Raw genomic sequence first — 20449 nt, 5'->3', positions numbered from 1 at the left:
TGTATAATTGTAAGATACCACACCTTTTGTTTTGTTTTGTGTGTGTGGGTGTCATCATAAACGGGCATCACACCAATTAATGATGGTCAAGGAGGATGAAAAGATCGAGGAGAAGAAGCACTCGCCAGACCTCCGCTGGCTAAGCGTAAATATGACTAAAACAGTGATGGGTAATGGTCGCTGCCAACGAGAAATCAAAAGTAAGCGATAACGCAAATTCTTTTGCAAAGATTATCGAAAGAGGTGGAAGTCTGGGGAGACTTATTATTACTCAGACTCCAGAGAATACCACAAGTCGTTCTTAACAAGCAATCTTTGATGATGGCTTGTGTGATTACTCCTAATGAATAAATAATACTAATTGAATATGTTTACATATTTATTCAGGTTGTGAAATTCTCTGTTGTTTGGTTGTTTGGTGGGTTTTATCGACTATTAACCCTTATCAGTTCATTTTATGAGAAAACCGCACATGTGCGATCTTCACGGATTGTTTGTCCCTATTCATTTGCCTTCTAACGAGGACAGAATAAAACACAGGGTCGGTTATTAATGTGGAGGACTCCTGTCCATAAAAAAGGCATTCTAAATATGATAATATTAAGAATTACTGAAATCTAGACAGATTTAATATTCACTAACCGAAAGATTAAAGTGAAGCATCAGAACATATACTACAAGTTACTCCTAGCCAAAAAGACTAACTGGTTCGGTGATTATTTTTTTGTACGCGTATATTTTCTGAATAAACTTCCACAAACGAAATATAATAGTTGGCCTATATATGGAAGCCATGTCAGAATAGGCATGTGATATAGATACTGAAATAATTAGACGATAAGCGACGTGTGTACGTCGCGGCTTGTGTCTAGATATCGTTACACTCCAGTAATCATTTGAAAAGTATATTACTTGACAAAAAGAAAAAAACAATGAAATCATATAATAAAGGAGTAATAAACGCTAGAAAATGTTCGAATGTAGGAAGTGTTCAACTGAGCTTCTACCCATACCCTTCTTCCTGTAGAATATTCGCAGCCAGGTTTGTCAAACTACAATAACAGCAGACGATTTCGCTTATTATCTACCTGTGCCTAAAACTAAACATGAGTTCAATGAGCAAAGTTTCTTTTCTAGAAATGCCCGTCTGTAAAACGCAATACTGTGGGGCTGCTTCCCCGCTGACTATAACAGGATTGTTTTCAAATATAACGTTAGCAGGTTCCTGTTGACCTGTCGTCTTAAATATGAAACGTTATCCATGTGCTACGATTACCGATAATCACGATGTTGACACTCATTAACTCTTCTCCAAGAATGTCCTTGGGGTCTTAATAAGCGGTGAGCCTCGCCTAATAAGGATATTATATTTTACCGACATATGGAATTCATGTCAGAATGGATCTTTGATAAAATAGTGAGGTAAAAATTTACGCGTGTATGTCTCATCTTGTGTCTCGTAATCGTTACGCTCAGTCATTGAATAGCTAGATTACTTGGAATAAACAATGAAATCGGATTATAAGAGTGAAATAAAAACTTTACTTAATGCTGAAAAAAAAAGTTGGAATGTATGTTTACACGCATGTAGAACTCGCTAATTGTCATATGAGACCAACTATTATTTATATCATTTCCTCTGATTCCGATTTCTTTTCTCGTTGTCGTGTCGAATATCGATTATCCCTCGAGCTTTATTAGTCATGGTGAGGTCTTATGTCGCCCAAAATTTATTGTCAACGAAACAATCAAATCAATGACGATGTTTCATTGCTGGTCGAAAAATATCGTAAGTTGTTAAATGAAAAAAAACGGAGATAGGTTATTTTAAAACAAATGTATTCTTTTATTTACCGTGTAAGTATTCGGGAGACACAGTTAAGGATAAAGCAGGTATAAAAGAGGTTGATTTATGCTGTTATATTAAAAATACATATTTTCTATTCGATTAGTTTACGTATCAACTGATAAAACCTAAACATTCTCAATGACGTCATGTGATTCGAAATATTTTTACACCCATTTTCAAGCGCTTGTCAAAACTAATCTCCGTGATCTTAACAGAAAATAACTTCCCACAGTTAAATATAACATCCATTATTAACACTACTCATCCATTTGAATGTTGTATTCTCCGTGGTTCATTTATGAAGCGTTGTATTCGCCGCAGTTCATTTATGACCGTTGTATTCTCCGCAGTTCATTTATTAAGCGTTGAATTATTCACATGATTCGGGCTGTTATTCTAGTCATACTTGTTATATTCACAAACTTTTTTTCGGTCATCTGAGATGACCCACAAATCCATGCTAATACGGATGTATATTGCCGCGTTCAGGAATAATCATTGTTTTTCGGACTGGATTACGCCCCGTTGGATGGCAGTGGAGAATCGTAAAACTACGAAGGCTGAAAACCTGGCGTGCCATGTTTATATCCTCTAAGTTCCAGAGCACAACATTCATTTTATGGATGTTAGCAACCTTTACATGGTTGATACTGTAATTACCTGACATTAATAATCAAATCAAGAAAATGTTGTATAGTGGGTGACTCATCTTAAGAGATATGACGGAGGATTCATATTGGGACAATACATATAATAGATATAACGATAGTGATGAGAGGGATAGAAGACATTTATTACAGTTCTGGGATGCTTGGGGACTTCATATAGATACTGAATGGAGATGTATACAAGTTCTTAACACAGAGGAGGGGAGGTTCATAATCCTCGAGGGATTACACAATGTTCATTATAGATAATGTTAATAACAATTACCTTTTCTGTCGTAACTGTATGACGTCACGAGACAACACGTACAAACATGATGATGACTTCTTTCATTTATCGGATCGACCGGTCGAATGACGTCAGGAATTCACTTGTATCTACATGGTTAATCTTCTACTCTTCGCTTCCAAAGGGTCAGCTGACCACTGACTGCCAACTGACTGACTCTCAACTCTCTCTCTCTCTCTCTCTCTCTCTCTCTCTCTGACATTGTCTGACTGACTCTCTGACTGACGAACACATAGACCTATATGGAGAATTGTCGTCTGTCTATGACGCCAGACGTGTGTTTTTCAAACGTGACTAATTTCACGTGGCTGTTCATGTGTTTGTCCAAAACACATTTCTGCAAACGAAAGAATCCTCTCCTAACTTATTTTTTTAACAATGTATTTTTAATTTTCATTGCTCATTCTTTTACTGAAATATTTAATATTCAGAATTCTAAAAGAATTAATAATGGCTTTATTTTCTCACATTCCATTTCATAACTTTGCCTAGAGGGTTCGATTCTAGGCTTATCCTAATCTCATTTTCACTTATGTAATATTCTTCTTATTTACATGGAAAGGGGACAGCCTTTCCATGTAACAAAAAAATAAATACAAATAAGTTGTACCTTACTGATTTTTACGCAATTATTGTTTTTATTGATTGCTTATTTGTGCTCCCGCTTTTTTTATAATTGTGGACTACCGGGGGAGGGGATTACTACGCTTAAAAATATTTTAATTAATTCAAATTTCGTATTTATAATTACCGGGCTAATTCTTTATTGAATATTATACTGTACCTAGAAATGATTCCAAAAGTTGAGAAAGGCACTTGAATGACATCAACTAAAATGGAAACCAAAACACTTTGCGCTCCCGATGCGTCTCCTATAGATATAGCTATCGAGAGATAGGTGATACAATTTTAATATTAAATGACGTAAAGAAATTAACCGAATTTAAGCATACGCAGAAATAATTAAAATTATTTCGGCAAGTTGAAATAATCAGTTTGAACTTTAACTTGCCGATGTATATTATATATATATACATATATATATATACATATATATATATATATATATATATATATATATATATATATATACGCGTTATTCACCCGTCCAAGCAGAGACTTTACACGGTATAAATCATCCTTGGTGAATAATTACTATTTTCTGTAATTTACAGACACACAGACATACGGGGTGGAACGATAAATTACCGCCCCAAATAAAGTAACACTACAGCTTTATTTTAAAACATTTATTGAAAAAAAATCCATTCAGGTAACTCAGTTATGTAGTAGAGCTGAATTTAGCCTCAATCACCGCCTTGATACGGGCCGGAACCGGGAGCATGCCTTTTCCATAAGCGCCGGCGGGAGCTCGGCGAATACTCGGCGGATGGCGGCAATCAGGTTGGCTTTAGTTTTGTGGGAGGTCATGTTGGTCATTTTCTCACGTATGACCAAACGAAGTAGTTCAGCGAGTTCAGGTCAGGAGAAGGGGCCATTGAAAGGAAGGTAGTAAGTCGTAGTATTACTTCTGAAGCCAAGCCTGGGTATCTTTGGACTTTTGGGCCGTCCTGAGTTCTGCTGCCCCACTGAGGGTCTGCCAGCGGCTACCCGATTGCACCCGGGGATCACCATACTCTTCAGCAGATTTAGGTGCACTTTGGTGTTGACTTTCAAGTCGAGTTCCAAGATGTAAGGTGTCATAAAGTTACCCTCGTTTGAAACTACACCAAAGACAATAATCGTGGCCGGAAACTTCGTTGAGCTGAGACCTCCAGCGTTGAACCGTTCGGATTTGCATTTTGAGGGTGCTGGCATTGGTCATGTTGTCATAATTTGGATCGCTAGAGAGCATGAGTTTTCTAGCGGCGCATCTCCGATCTTGCTCAGTGAACATTGTTTCACTTTCAGAAATGATAGAAGGCTCCTATCACCCTTGGTATTTGTGCACATCTGACCAACTAAGAGATGGTCTGCAACAAAACAAAAAAAAACGCGGTTTTTATCAAAAAAGAATAGAAGTATGTCGTATTTTATAGGGCGAAAATTGTATCGTTTAATCCTGTACAAGTATTGTGTTAATGTTTTTTTGATAATACGAACTTTTATACGCTAGAGTTTCATGGTCAATAAAAATTACTTTTATTGCTTTTGAAATAAAAATAATTACATAAATAATATAAATAGTTGCTGAAACAAATTATCTATGCACAAATACAGAATATTTAAACAGTAGTGCTTAATTATTTTAATCTCGAGTTTTATTTCAAAAAATAAATGGTTCTTATGATGGGCAGAAATGAGAGTCCCTCAGAGGTCCATCCTGGACCCAACTCTCTTCCTGATCTACATCAATGATCTTTCAGACCCCATCCTTAGATCATTCGTAGACATTTATGCTGACGACACTACCATCTATGGAAGCACTTCGAAGATCATAAACGACTAAGTTCTCTCTGACTCTCTCTCCTCTGATCTCGAGCACGTGGTACAATGGGGAAAGAAGTGGGTGGTTACTTTTAATGCATCTAAAACCAAGCTTCTATTTTTTACATCATCAACGCTCTGCTGCCCAGCTGCTATCAACTGAAATGAATGGCTCTTGTCTTGGGGAGGCTTCATGTTTTGACAAGCTTCTGGGCTTGATCTTTACTCCCGATCTGAAATAGAACACGTATATCAAATCAATTGCCAAAGTCGCTGGAAAAATTGTGGGATCCTTCTACCGCTCCAGTAAATATCTCACTCCTGATGCAATTCTCTACCTATATAAAAGCCAGGTTCGGCGAACGATGGAGTACTGTTGCCACATCTGGGCAGGAGCTGCTAGAAGCAGCTTATCCCGTCTTGACAGAGTTCAAAATAGACTTCGTAACTTAGTGGGGAATGCCCTTTTTTCTTCTCTGCAACCCCTTTCCCACAGAAGAGACGTAGCGAGCCTTTTTTTTTTTTTTTTTACAAAGGCATCACCACATTATCAAGGCCCAGAGGCTACTCAAGGATAAGGGTTAAAGAGTGTACAGTAGAAATTGGTCAATATAGTAATCATTAGTAATGAAAATTTGGTAAATTTAATAACTTATATGGAACGGCTCATCAAGAACTTATTTACTTTAGACTTGAACACAACCATATTGTAGTCAGCCGTCCCTGCTTATCGTTATTTTCATGGCAGGTGTCTATCTGAACTTCGATCTCTGGTCCCCCATCGCCAGACTTTCACGAAAAACACTCATCTAGCCAGAACCACTATCAACAATTACCCACACTCTTTATCCGCGCCTACACCTAAACATAGATTCCATGAACAGGGCTTCTTTTTGCTCGCCTGTGAAACTCTATTCCGTTCGCCTGCTTTCCAGCTGATTGTCTACAAGTCCAACGTGAACAAGTTGTTATTGAACCGTCCCCCCAAGTAATCCAAGTTACAAAATTCCCACTAATGTTTACTACGCTAAAATCACAATGACTAATGTATACTTATTAACCCTTATCCTCGAGTGGCCTCTGGGCTTTGATAAGCGGTGACCCCTATGTAAAAAAATAATAATTTTAACTTACGATTAGAGTCGTTATTAAAAGGTCATATAAATAATAATAAATGATAAAATAATAATAAATAAGAGAACTAATGAAATCACATTGGATTAGCTAGCTCGTCAAGTTGAGCTATGTTGATGGTAAATATTGTTAGCTTGATCTCAAGTGACCAACCTCTCAAACTATACTTGTTTTTTATTGTGTGTGGCGATGGCGTTACTCCACATCCCCATTCTCTTTCAGTAAGAATGGTGGCTTTATCATCGACTCCATGAGAATGCTGGCGGGGCCGTTCACGGCAATTCTCGCACACGTACAAATTGCCGCGTTTTGGTTTTGGAAGAACTGGGCTTTCTGCTTTCAAGCTAGACAAAATATTAAATCTTATAATGTGTCAAATTTTTTTTCTTTTCATACCCGTCAGGGATACGTCCCCAACAATCAGTACGACATTTAGGCCGCTCCGACACCAATTGCCCTGCTTTCTCGGACTAAATTATTACTCTGATCAGTTCTATGAGGGATATCATTATATGTTTTTCCTACTGACTAAGAGAAGGGGGTGATTTATTTTCAATAGTATATCGTAAAATTCTGATAGGGATGCTCATATATTTTCTCACTGCACAAATTTCAGTATTTCTGACGTGCTACCTGTCTATCTCCCTTTTCTCTTTGTTTTGTGTCACAGTGAAGACAAAAATACATCGCAAAATTTGCGACATTTATCTAACGATTTCTAAATTACTTTGTTTACATTGGATTTTTTTTTAGAAAATACTTAAAAGGAGGGATCAAGATGTTTATACATTTTGAGCATTGGCATTCATTTTGTACGTACCTACTAAAACATTTTGATAACCCACTTTTTTCTTTGCCTGTTATGTTCACAAGAGTTTTGATCTTCAGAAGTACTCATTACATAGTTTATTAGGACAAAACTCCCTTTTCTCATTCTGATCGCCTAAAAACGAGGGTCGATGTTTGCACATTACAATGCCTACCATCGAGGGCAGAGTTTTAATGTGAGGGAAAATCCACCTCACAAAAGAGGGGCACTCTGAATAGGAACAAAAATAAAAATTGTCTCATTCATGAATAATTTCTCTTCCGCTCTTCTACAAATGGTGCAATTCTGATAAAAAAAAAACATATACAGCCGCTTGGAAGTACTGATGATCGCACACAACTATTAAATTTACAAACTGGACCCTAAGCATTTTACTACGGTGAGCTCTAACAAAAAATTTCAGAATTATTGACATTTAACACGCTTGCTAACGCTTTCCTTCCGCACACGTAACTTACGTACAATGCAATCAGACACATATTTCTCTTTCCTTGCTCGGACAAAACATTCTCATCATGTAAACGCAACATTCGTTGGTCAATGTGCACACGTAGTTCAACTTTCAAAGGGTGTTTATTCTGAAAACCGTTCGTAACATGGGGAGGTTACAGGTGTTTATTCCGTAGGGTATTTTCATATGTTTAACCACCCCATGTTAAGAGCAATTTTTGGATTAAACATCTGTAGGTTGGACTACCAGTGCATATTGACCCCTTGGTTTTGCCAGTAACGATTCTGTTATTGATCTGTCATGTTTTCATTGGGAAACGCCAGTTAACGAGTCCTGGTAGTTTCAATAAAAATAGGATATAATAATTTCTAACAACACTTAACACTATAGCGATCCATATTTCGGAAATTGATTTAACAAATATGCCAACCTGCCCGGCTAAGTAACTAACATTCAGTTTCGACTTCCGGCCACCAATGGAAACATCAAAATCTCGTCTAAATAGGTGTACACCATATTTTGTTTATTCTTATTCCCTTGTTAGATATCGATCAAGTCTTGAAATATAGGTATAAATAGCAGCTCTGGCTTTTTATTGCGTACGAGTGTATAGTTGTTTTTTTTTAAGAAATAAACGACACCTTTTTCTCGTCCTAAAAACAAACGATTTTATTTTACAACCGACGCGTGTGATCATGCAGCAGAGATAGAGGTAGGGTGTAGCGGCGACAGCCCGATGCATAGCGAGCGGTTATTGACCTTTGTATCTCTATCAAACTGGCCCAAAACCATTTCCTTTCATTATGATTGCATCAATTGCTTCTTTATTTAGCATTTGTTGTCTTTCTTCGCCACAGGCGAACTGGAACGCTTCCTCCCGCTTGCTATTTTTGGGGGATCCCAGCATCATCTTGGATTTTTTATGCTTGAATTAACAGTCTATTTCGGCATCACCCAACACTATTATTGAACATTTGTTCCCTGTTATTTTTACAAAAAATTTTCGAACATTTTTTACATGTCTCCCTTCCACCAGAAACACACCGCTTTGGGTCCTAAACAGAAAACAACTAAACAAAACAGAAAACAAGTAAACAAAACAGAAAACAACTAAACAAAACAGAAAACAAAAACTAAACAAAACAGAAAACATTATCCTAATAATAGAATAATGCATTTCCACAGTTTATAAGATCTAAAAGAAAAAATTCGGTTCATCTCTCTTTTCCTGTGTATTTAATCACTCGTTACAATGTCTTTTATCTTCAAAAGAAAAAAAAGCTAATAAAAATTTAAAAAAATCGTGAAAATAGTAATAAAATATATAAATGCTAGTACATTAGAGAAAAAGGAATCAGGTTGATTTCGCTTTTCAGTTTCATGTAAACATTTTTTCTTAACTTTTCTCGAGGCATGAACTACTGATTAATCGCGTCAATTTTTAAATTAACATCAGGTAAATGACACTCGACAGTATATGTGTTTTTCATCAAGGTCTTCTCTGCAATTTTACAATTTTATTCACCATTTCAACATACTATATTTGAAACAAGAATGTATATCGCACATGGCATTCATTGTCTGGCCCAACAGGAGAAAGATTTTTCTTGTTCTAAATTTTAGGATAAGGGACACGGTTGCTCGACTAAAGAACTAGTAAACCGAACCTGCAATGTAGAGCATTTCATTTTCTCCTTTTTTTCTGTGTCTCAGTGCTATTCTTATTTACATCTGTGCTGAACCTACTTTTATCTATAAAGCCTGAAAGTTTTCCGATTCCGTGACTTTCCGCATCTATTCTTTTACGCTTCTGACGTCATACTACGTGCCACAGTACAATGCTTCGTAAACGGAACATAAAACTCATCGTCTAGATAATCATGATGACGTGGACAATTCTGATTTGAGGTTGTTTTCCTACAATTATAGTTTGGCATGGAATAAATTTGCGTAGATATTCGTTTATATCCTTAAGTAAACACGACCAAAAATAATTTTCTCTAATTGGATGGAACGTCTTCGCAACACCCACGTGACCATTGTCGTTATGATATTGTCCAAGTACTCTTTCCCCAGGATGCGACGGTACGTACAATCAAAACAGTGGTTCCTCGTCAGCTAAAGACAAGTAATAGATTACTTTGTCCGTTAATACCTATTTCGTTTATTCTGTTTTGGATGCTCTGCTATTTTATTCGTATATTCAAGTCCAATTTTGTATTGTTCCTAATTAAACCTATTCTCGATAACGTTGATCATTCGTGCATTACCGATTAGTCGTCAACATTCTAATACGATTTAAACTCTTTCGGTTTGAAGCGACTTGAATTTATTACACTTACTAGATAATTCCTATTATCTATTTCTACTGTAGTAGCAGTCGACGTCGATGCATCAATCTAGGATTGTATAAAAAAATTAGGATCGGTTTTCGCTTGCTTTGCCCCTTGCTTTCCTCAGGTTTGGAACAAAATACGCACTAGGGCTGACCAGAGTTGGCAGTGGCTGCCTGCACCAAACAGGGCCCGCTTCTGCCCGTTAAAACCCGCTAGTGTTCGCCAGTGTCAACCATAATAAACCTGTACCTGCCAGGGCTTGCATGTGCCTGTACCTGCTTGTACCCGTCTGTGCCCGCCTGTGCCCGTCAGATAAGCATATACCTGCTTGTATCAGTCTATGCTCGTCTTTTCCCGCCTGTATAGCTAGTACCCTGAGGTGATAATAGCTACCTTAAAAGAGCAATAACACATATAGATGACGTTGCTCACCACTCGATAAAAATTGAAGCCAAGCGTTTTGCCTATCAGTTGCAGCTAATGACTGCTAAGAATTGGCATAAGCCACATAAAAATCACTATCAATCACCTGCAGAACAACCAGTGACCAACAGTGCCAACTGAATTTCAATACCATACAATGGATGACAGTGCACAAATATTGAAGCCAGGCAATTTCATTTCATAACAGCGTCGAGCCTTATTGGAGACTCGACACTGCTCATGAATGATAGGGATAGACAATGGCCCAACCCAACTAACTGCTTATTAACGTAAATAATCATAAACAGACAATTTCATTTAGTGACAGTTATAGTCAGTGAGTGTAATTTCCTGACGGCCCGACTGTTGAAGATGATTTCAGTTCGACGCAGGCCAATGGAGGCCGATACTAATCAGGGCTGCCAGTGACTGCCAATTGAAAAGACAATCAGTTCTCTACAAGTTTCCTACAAGTTCCCACCAGTACCCGCAAGTAATCGCCCCTAACCAACACTAATCTCTAATAAGCTCCAGTGTTGACAATGACATTATCAATAAATGAGAGATGATTTTATTTGGGCCAGCTATTTTCCGCTGATTTGTTTTCAGGGGAGGACTTTACCGTATAATTTCTGGCTGTGGACAATACTTCCACTTCGCAATGCATTTACAAATATCCTGCTATATATATATATATATATATATATATATATATATATATATATATATATATATATATATATATAATATATAATATAATATAATATAATATAAAGCTGAACGTTTGTGTGCGTGTGTCTGGTCACGAATAGGCTACTATATGGTTGACTATTATAGAAAACTGATCACATATAATGATAGAAGATGTATCGAAACACGGGAATGGGTATGTTTGATCTGACATCATAATGATTCATTAAAATTATGGGGTCTGCGTACGCGCCTGGTCCACAAAGTATGGAAATAAAAAATTTAAAAAAAAACGTTTACAAATGATTTTGATATAGATGAACATAATAATACTTTGATAAGTATGTTTTCATTCAAATAGGAATGGAATAATAAAATTGTGAGGCCTGCGTTCCGCCTGGTCTTCATAGAATGGAAATAGGCACAAACTTTAATAAAGACTTTTCATATCTATCTGCGTAAGTGTACTTTGATGATTACGTTTCATTTTGAAGAAATGGTTCGCGCCTGACCTCCATAGAATGGAAATATGTCACAAAGTTTAACAAGTTTTTTTAATATAGATCCACAGAATATTGTGATAATTGTTTCAGTTATGGTATAATAAATTATGGGGTTTATCTATTTTATTTTTGCTTTCATCCTATTTTGCTTTGGTTTTGGTACCCCCAAATTCTAAGCTATCTCTTTACAACCGTTCCTTTTCATAACCTATCATACTTTCATAAATCAGAGTCCATTTTCTGTAGGCTGCTTTTGAACCCAGTCAACGACGGGTACATTTGCTAGTATATATATATATATATATATATATATATATATATATATATTAGCAGAAGTACCCGTCGTTGACTGGGTTCAAAAACAGTCTACAGAAAATGGACTGTGATTAATGAAAGTATGATACGTTATGAAAACGAGAGGGTTGTAAAGAGATAGGTCTTGATACTCACAAATTTACCACAAGCAAAATATGATGAAAGTAAAGATAATTTTCACGAAAATATATTTTTTATATCAACTTTATTTCCATTTGTAGCCAAGAGTGGCCAACAAAATGATGTTTCCTAACAAAGAGGAAATGTTATATATAACTATAATATAAATATACAAGAAATAAATGTTACCATAGTCAATATAAGTTAGTTTTATGGTAGAAAAGTTCATTGGTTTGTATTTTTAAGTAGTTTGTAAAGATTTTTTTTTAATTCATGAACCGGTTTAAAAAAAATCGAAATGGCAGCGACTTTGAAATGGAGAGCCCCGTTTTCAATTTGAATGAGGGTCACCTGAGCATTCTGTGTCAACAATTTAAGAGAGTTCCGCCAACGTAAGGAATATTTATAAACATATTTTAATGTTTTTCGTTATTTTGTGCTTGAGGAATATTCGATTATGGCATGTGTAGTTTATATAAAAATTCATTTAAGTAGTTATCGCCTCAAATTTCGTTTTAACTTCGGTTCGCTTAAATTATTTCAAGTAAAGAGCATTAAAAACTATTTCAAAACAAAAAATACATGAACTGAACTTTTATTGACTATGGTAACATTTATTTCGTGTATATTTTTTCAGGTAGTCGTTTGTTGGCTTTTCTGTTAAACACTCTTACTTAATAATATCGACGAAATATCGAAAAATAAAGAAACAAAAACAGTTTTGAAAAATAATGAAGCTTTACTTACTTTAGTAAAATAATCCGAAACAGCAAAATGGGATATTAAAAAAGTAAACAGGTAATTACTTTAGTTTTTTAAAGCAAAGAATCGATATAAATATGAATGAGAAGAAAATGGCGCCCTTTTCAAGCAGAACAGCTTCGTTTCAGTTTTACAATATTGAACGGTGTAGTATTGCGCCGTCAGATTCAGGATTGTATTATTGTAATATAAAGAACACACAGAAAGGATTGTACTAAACTGAATTCCTTCTAGTACCCTGACAAAAAAGCTTAAACCGATATATAAATAAAAATAAAAAAGTTTATGTAAATGTTTTTAAAAAGCCACGTAATCACGTGAACAGGATTTTTTCCTTCTTTTGACACGATAACAAGTAACGTTCTTATTTTTTATTATTTATCTATTTATCTATTTTCGAAAGAGTGCCAAAGTGGAGAAGGAAAAAAACAGAGTTATGCAAAATTTTTGTCGAGAATTGTCTAAAGTTCCGACTTTATTCGGGGGAGGGGCTTTCACTTTAACTTGAATTTATTAGTGGAATTTATTCGACACAATATGATTCAACTCAAAAAAATAAATAAAAGCTTACGTGAATTAAGATTAAAGTAAAGGTGTTATTGTGTATCCTCACCCCTTTTGAAAACCTTGTTACACTTTGTGACATATTTACATTCTATAGAGGTCAGGCGCGAACGAACACTCAATAATTTTATTATACCATATTTCTTCAAATTGAAGCATAATTATCAAAGTATACTTACGCAAATAGATGTGAAAAGTCTTTGTTAAAGTGTATGCCATATTTCCATGGAGTACAGGCGTGAACGCAGACTCCACACTTTTATTATACCATCCTATTTAAGTTGAAACATACTTATCAAAGTATTCTTATGTGCATCTATATCAAAACCCCTTGTAAACGTTTTTTTTTTTGTTTTCATTTTTTATTTTCATAATTTGGAGGCCAGGCGCGAACACAGACCGCACAATTTTTATGAAACACCGTTATGAACCACCGTTCTGCCAGATCAAACATACCCATTCCTGATCTTCGATAGATCTTCTATCATTATATGTGATCAGTTTTTTTTTTAAATAGTCAACCATATAGGAGCCCATTCGTGACCAGACACACACACACACATACACACACACACACACACACACACACAGACGTTCAGCTTTATATTATAGATATAAAAGTTTGATTCATGTCCAGGTTACCGGCATCCAAAATTTTAAGCGTTTAGACTCTAATAGGCGGAGGAGTTTGGTAGAGTCTGGTAACGTCAACTCTTTAAACTTTGACCTTTTGGCAAATTTTCGCCCAACAACTGACTAAAAAGCTTGCTGTATGTCTGAATACCTTTTATGTAAAATTTCAAAAGTTTGCACCAAAAATTGGCTGAGTAGTTTTCTAGAGACCGCAAACGTCAAATCTTTTTAACTTTGACCTCTTGGATGAAAAATTTCCGGTCAAAAGCCGATTAAAAAGCTTTTCCTATACACTTTATGTAAAATTTCCAATGTTTAGAGCAAAAATTGGTCGCGTAATTTGGTACAGACCGCAGAGGTCAATTTTTTAAAACTAAAGTTTTTATATGCTTACAGACACTAGTATTTCATGCTTCGGCAGTCATCAGTGTAGAGTAAACAATTCTTGTAGAGTATGCAATTCGAACCCAGCCACGAAACCACCATTTTCTCCATTTGCTAAGCCTTTACTTCACGGCTACGCAACGGGTATGAATGGAATATAAATCTATTTAACGCCGCAACGGGTATGAATGGAATTAAAATCTATTAAACGCCGAATTCAGACGAATACATTTGGCAGTCTAGACTGTTCGCAAGAGCGGAATTCATGGACATTGCATTAAGGCTTGTTGATTGGCTTAGTTATAATTCCCCAGACAGTGCTCATCATGAAGTATTCTTTAAGGGTTTTACAATAATCATTGAATAATATTTTTATTTACCTACACACACTTGTGTTTCATGCTTACGAAATCATTAGTGTAGGAAGGACAATACCTGCCGGTCATGAAATTCGAACGCAGCCATGACGATACAGGGGTAAGAGAGAGGTTCGATAATAATTTATTTACATTTGTTTGTTACTGTCTCTTTACGGATCAGAATTGTTCCCGTAAACTTTTCTTTTTGTTAAAAAATGTTTTCTTTTTATTGAGAATAACCCATGAAATATGTTTTGATAATAATGCAACATGGCTTTTTTGAAAAGATTAATGAGTCTGGAAAATCAGGCCGAGATCACTCTGGTGATTGTTTATGCTAACTCGGTAGTCGATAGGTCGTCTCGTACAAAGGTAAGTAAACATGATGGGCCTTAATTGTGTCACACCTTTTGATCAAATACTTTGATTGTTTTACTTGTCCTTCGGTATTTCAACTAACATTCATTTAAAGGTGTGGATTACGAGTAAGTTAAATAATCTAGTGAATAGAACGGCGTCCTTTTCTACATCTCGGTGCAGTAGAATTAAACAACGCGATCAGAACAAACTATATAAACGCTGGATAGTCAAAACTGTGATCAACGAGACTAAAGATTAAAACTAATGCAGCAAACTAGTACCAATAGACTACAAGATCTGGTACAACATTTTATGAAAGGCAATCTATTGTAAAATCTGTTAACACACCATGTTTTGTGTATGCAGGCATATTGGGTTACAGATGTAAACAAGAGACGTTATTGAATATGAAACCCATAATCATCTGGGACATAGGGATGGACAATGGCCCAACCCAAGTAATCGCTTATAAACGTCAATAATCACCAGGGATCGCCATTGAAGACAGGCAATTTCATTTAGTGACAGTTTTAGTCAGTGAATGCAAGCTGCTGACGGCCCGAATTATAAAATGACGAGCTAATCCAAGTAAGAAGACCGAACGTGATAAAAGTCAACTGTTTCAGCAGTTCACAGAAAATCGAAACGAATATATTAAAATTGTCAACGAATAAAATCACGATTATACCAATAATTGAAAAAGCATTAGACGCAGTCCCTACAACATAGGAAAAGACTCGGAGGAAATTGGAATGAAAAGGAAGATAGAGATTATTCAATAAAAAGCAGTCCCGGGATGGTGTGCTTAACAGACGAGCATCTCTAAGAATAAGGAATTGTTCATAGAATTTACGTTTAGTTTTAGGTACAGACAAGGAGTAATTGTTGGCAGTTTTTTGTAAGAGTCTACGTTGGAAGTTGACGTTCTTAGCTTAATCTTCTCGGTGTTCGAAACGTAAACGATTGACGTTGCTGAATTATTACGATGAGGAATAATAATTCGTATTATTAGGATTCATCGGACAACTGTTCTCATCTTGAGTGTGATTTTTCGATGAATCTAATTAATACGATCGTAAACATATGTACTTATATTTTCTCTTTTTCTTCTATCTTCCAGACATCTTCGATTAATAGCATAGTAAACCGTCCAGAATGACGTCGACATCACCTCTGATCATTTTGTGCACCATCGGTTTTTGCAGCTGCATCCCGATTTTAAACAACTCCTCTAACCTTACAGATCCAAATGACTTTCTGAAAAATGCCCAGGTTTCGAAATTAGTTACGCGCTCTATATTTTCCAATTCTAATAAAAGTAGCCAAACAACTATCAAGATATCTACATGCCAGACAAAATTTGGCCAGGAATTCCAAGAATACTTTCAGAATATCAAACATAGCAATGCGGAATTGGTTCATATATACCTGCAATTTCCGAACTATACTTTCAGTCCCTTAGCTGAATTTGGACAATATTATCAACCTGAAAATTGGTACCTTAGTACCTACATGCAAGGACTTACATTACTAAAGTTGCCTTTTCAATATGATGTTTACTCATTAACAATACTCCAGTTTGGGGTCGATGGAATAGAGACCAATGTTCAGGATTCCCCGACTGGTTGTCTTGGTGAAATATCTCATGAAGATCGCATGTTGACAATACGCCAATCTATGTTAAATGTTCTCAACGGGGGTCAGCCAATGCCGACAGCTTCCCTTTGTAACCTTGTGATTCGTTCTAGTGATGGGGCTGCGAAATTCTTAAGCCAATGTTGTTCCAAAGATGTTACCGGGATAATTTCTTGCCATGATGAAGAAGCAGGGACGTGGATATCTATTCTGTACTGGTTGCTGTCTGCTCTTTATCTCGTGTTTTTCTTTGCTTGTCCACTTCTTCTGCCACAGAGTATGTACAACGCTGATTATGTTATGTCTGAATATATAGTAAAGTTAAAAGAACCGGTCAAAATAAAATTGTTCATTTCTCGTACTGTGGACTCTGTTGTAAAATACCGTTGGCGGTTGCTAAACTCAGATGTAATGCCGTGGAATAAGTTCTATAATACAATACAAGAATTACCTGAAAACCAAATTGTCCCGATTCAAGTGGCCGAGTTGCAAATTAAAGTGAAGGGGAAACGGATTTTCGAAGGCAATTATCCACCTTCAGGGCTTCTACAGAGTCTCTACGATAATTTCATCCGATGTAAAATCAAAAATATTAAACCGTTTACCGACTGCTGTGAAAGCAGCATATACGGTAAATGCGCGGATATGTTTATCAACTATAACATCACTTGGCATACCTGTATGAAAATCTTTATTAAAGTACTACTTCTTTTATTACTGCCGACACCTTTTTATATACGGGTGTACGTGTTTTATTTCTATGAAAATGAACGTTACAAAGATAGACGTTTGCACGCTATGGTAAACCAGCTGGACACCGAATATGATTTTAAGACGGACAGTTTTCTGCAATACCTTACACCTGTACACCCAGTATTTATTGCATCATACTTGATCTACTTTTCCTCTGGAGTAATCATTAATTTTACAGATCCATTGATCCGAGATAAGATTAAAGCTATTTTTAATAATTCTTTGCAAAACATGTCGGATGTTACGTACGTTAGTGGCGTTCAAATGTTGACAAGACTCGGACTTGATCCTTTTAAAAAGTTCGGCATTTTAGGCTTTTTAATTGCCCCTCTCTATTGGGCAATTGTGGTTCCACTAGGTCTACTTCTTTTTTTGTGCTACAGTATACCCACTGCATACCTCACTATTGCCATAATCAGACACAGCATTGAACAATTCCCAATCTTTGAGAAACCGCGAAGAATAATTCCAAAAAAAGCTTCCCAGAAGATAAAATTGCTGACCAGTGAATTAGTTGCTAACCCATTCGCCGACATCGACAAACCTTTAACGCAGCTTACGACCAGAAAAGAACAAGTTATTAGATTACTACAACTCATGATAGTGATCATCTTCTGTCTATCGGTTCTTTTTGCCTTTGTCCTCCTCATTAGTGAATGCCTCATCTTCTTTCTGAAAATTGCCTCCTTCACGATGATGGGTATAATTGTGAATGCTGGTTCAACCCTCAAATACGTCACCATGGGCATCTTGGTGCTGTTATACATGCACGATTGCTATCAAGACGTGTACCAAAACTACGTAACCTTCACGAAAGAGATAATTGATATCCTTACTGACAGAGCTGAGAATATAAAAGAAGTAGCCTCGCTCTCAGCCGACGAGCAACAGAATGCAGCGTTCCAAGTAAATTTACCGAAAACAGCAGTTCCCATCCCAACAACATTTAATAACGATAAAGGGGAACCAAGATGGAACTGCGGTCATCTATCACTCTTTTTAGACAAATACGACACGCCAAGGATACCACTACGTTTATTTCAAAGAATGTGCGAGATTCAAACATGGGGTTCTCCCGGTTTAGTTTCAATAAATCTCCTAAGGGCCACTAAGAAATTTGTTACCATAAATGTGTTTTTAGCTTTCGTCCTTATTGTTGTGTTGGCTTTTGGAAATGTGTACCGCGTATCTTCAGCAAATCAAACCCTGGCGACCATGGCAGGGGGGTTTGTGCCATTGTTACTCAAGAATGTGTTCTCGTCCCGTGTAGTCAAGCTAAACTTAAAAACTCTGAGTTTCAAGGGACAAATGGATGAAGTGCTGGCAGCTTACAGACAGAACTGGCCAATCAGTGATTTCCTATTTATATGGGGGACAGCGCTCGAGGAAGCCGAGCAAGAGTTGTCGGAGAAAAATGAATCTGAAAAGGTGAAGACAAAGTCTAAGGAGGACATCAACAAACTTGAAAATGGCGGACATGGTAACGACAACGATCCCAAACTATGTTTAAATGGCTTATCGGCTTTGTCACTTGAACAACCGATTTCTAACGATGAAACGGTCGACCTTTTTATTGACCTCTCGTCAGGTGTAAATGAGAATACGTGGCACGTGACACCGCCAGCAAGCCCCACTGGGTCATACATGAACCTGAAACCACTATCACGCAGTACGCCCATGAGAATTTCCATGACAAGTTACGGCAATGATTTATTCACAGTTTAGTCTCAACATTGACCGAAAAAAGAAAAAAGATAAAGACAAACAAAGATGGCATATATATAGAAAAAAAATATTTTCTTTATTTTGGTAACAAATATTCAGTTAATTTTAATTTTATTTAGCATATTTACTCGCAAATTATTTTATATTGACAACAGTTCGACCTCTCTAACCTAGTTGAGTTTTCATTTATTAACACGTTTACAAACTTTCTTTCACAGCATGCCGACCGCTTACTACTTCAGCCTTCTATATTGAGATAATGGTAGTTTAAGCGTTACAAGTTTCAGATAGGTATCTTTATTGTCGCTGTTACGGAACGTTTCGTTTCTGTACTTTCTAACTTCTGGTACGATTGTTTATACTTTAACTGTCGAACACAACCAGAGAATAAAATGTAATGTATATATGAGTTGAATGCTTAACAATGCTATTAGAAGATTCGACACGACAGAAGAGATCGACATGGTTTAATTATTTAAGAGGACGGTGCAACAAAGGAGATGTTTACATTGCTCTTGAAGACAGTAATATGTAAACAGCAGAAATATTATACGTTTTGTTAAAATCTATTTGTTCAATGTATAATGTGTGTGTTTATAATTAGTGTGAAAATATTGGAGGAAGCAATATGGTATGATTAAAAAACAGCTTCTTATTATATCAGTTGTTTTCCTCGAACAATTAAAAGACACTAATTATTACAACGTACACCGCCTAAATTGCTACATAAATTGTTGAACGGATGTGGCAAAATATGCGAGATTACAAAGAAAATACAATCAGCAAACAAACCCCATGCATTACTTGACCGTCAGCATTCTTACCTAAGACTGAAAGAACCGGCAAAAGAATGAAATGCACAGAAAACTCAGGTACTCTATTGAAGTGCAAAAACTTAATAAATAAAATATTACATTTTTCAGAATTTGTGTTTTTTTCTATTTTCTATAGCATTTTTACCATTTATAACGTTTCGGCAATTGTATCATGCAACCTTCCAACATAAGCTGGTTTTGTCATTTATAAACGATTCATGTTGCTTTGAACATCATTTTGTTTTGTACATCATTTTGTTTTGTACACCATTTTCTGTTGCATATTATTTTGTTTTGTATTTTATTTTGTTTTGTTTTGTATATTATTTTGTTTTGTACATCATTTTGTTTTGTTTTGTATATTATTTTGCTTTGTATATTATTTTGTTTTGTACATCATTTTGTTTTGTATATTATTTTGTTTTGTA

The 20449-nt window shown here is 36.1% G+C and overlaps 1 protein-coding gene across 2 annotated transcripts in view; it reads left to right on the top strand.

Annotated features, from left to right (window-relative positions):
- Positions 1 to 20131, top strand: part of LOC145266486 (uncharacterized) — a 125251-nt gene extending 105120 nt beyond the window's left edge. For both annotated transcript variants that reach the window (XM_080122204.1, XM_080122205.1), the window contains exon 2: positions 16214 to 20131. In XM_080122204.1, coding sequence (XP_079978330.1) covers positions 16249 to 19206 — 2958 coding nt within the window. In that variant the 5' untranslated portion in view covers positions 16214 to 16248 and the 3' untranslated portion in view covers positions 19207 to 20131. The remainder of the gene's footprint in view (positions 1 to 16213) is intronic.
- The last annotated feature ends 318 nt before the right edge of the window (positions 20132 to 20449 follow it).

This window comes from Euprymna scolopes, chromosome 41, assembly GCF_053919585.1.
Source record: "Euprymna scolopes isolate OS-2025 chromosome 41, ASM5391958v1, whole genome shotgun sequence".
In the NCBI taxonomy this organism is placed as follows: domain Eukaryota; kingdom Metazoa; phylum Mollusca; class Cephalopoda; order Sepiida; family Sepiolidae; genus Euprymna; species Euprymna scolopes.
Note: the sequence above shows the minus strand (reverse complement) of the source record. Positions and strands in the feature narration are given on the sequence as shown.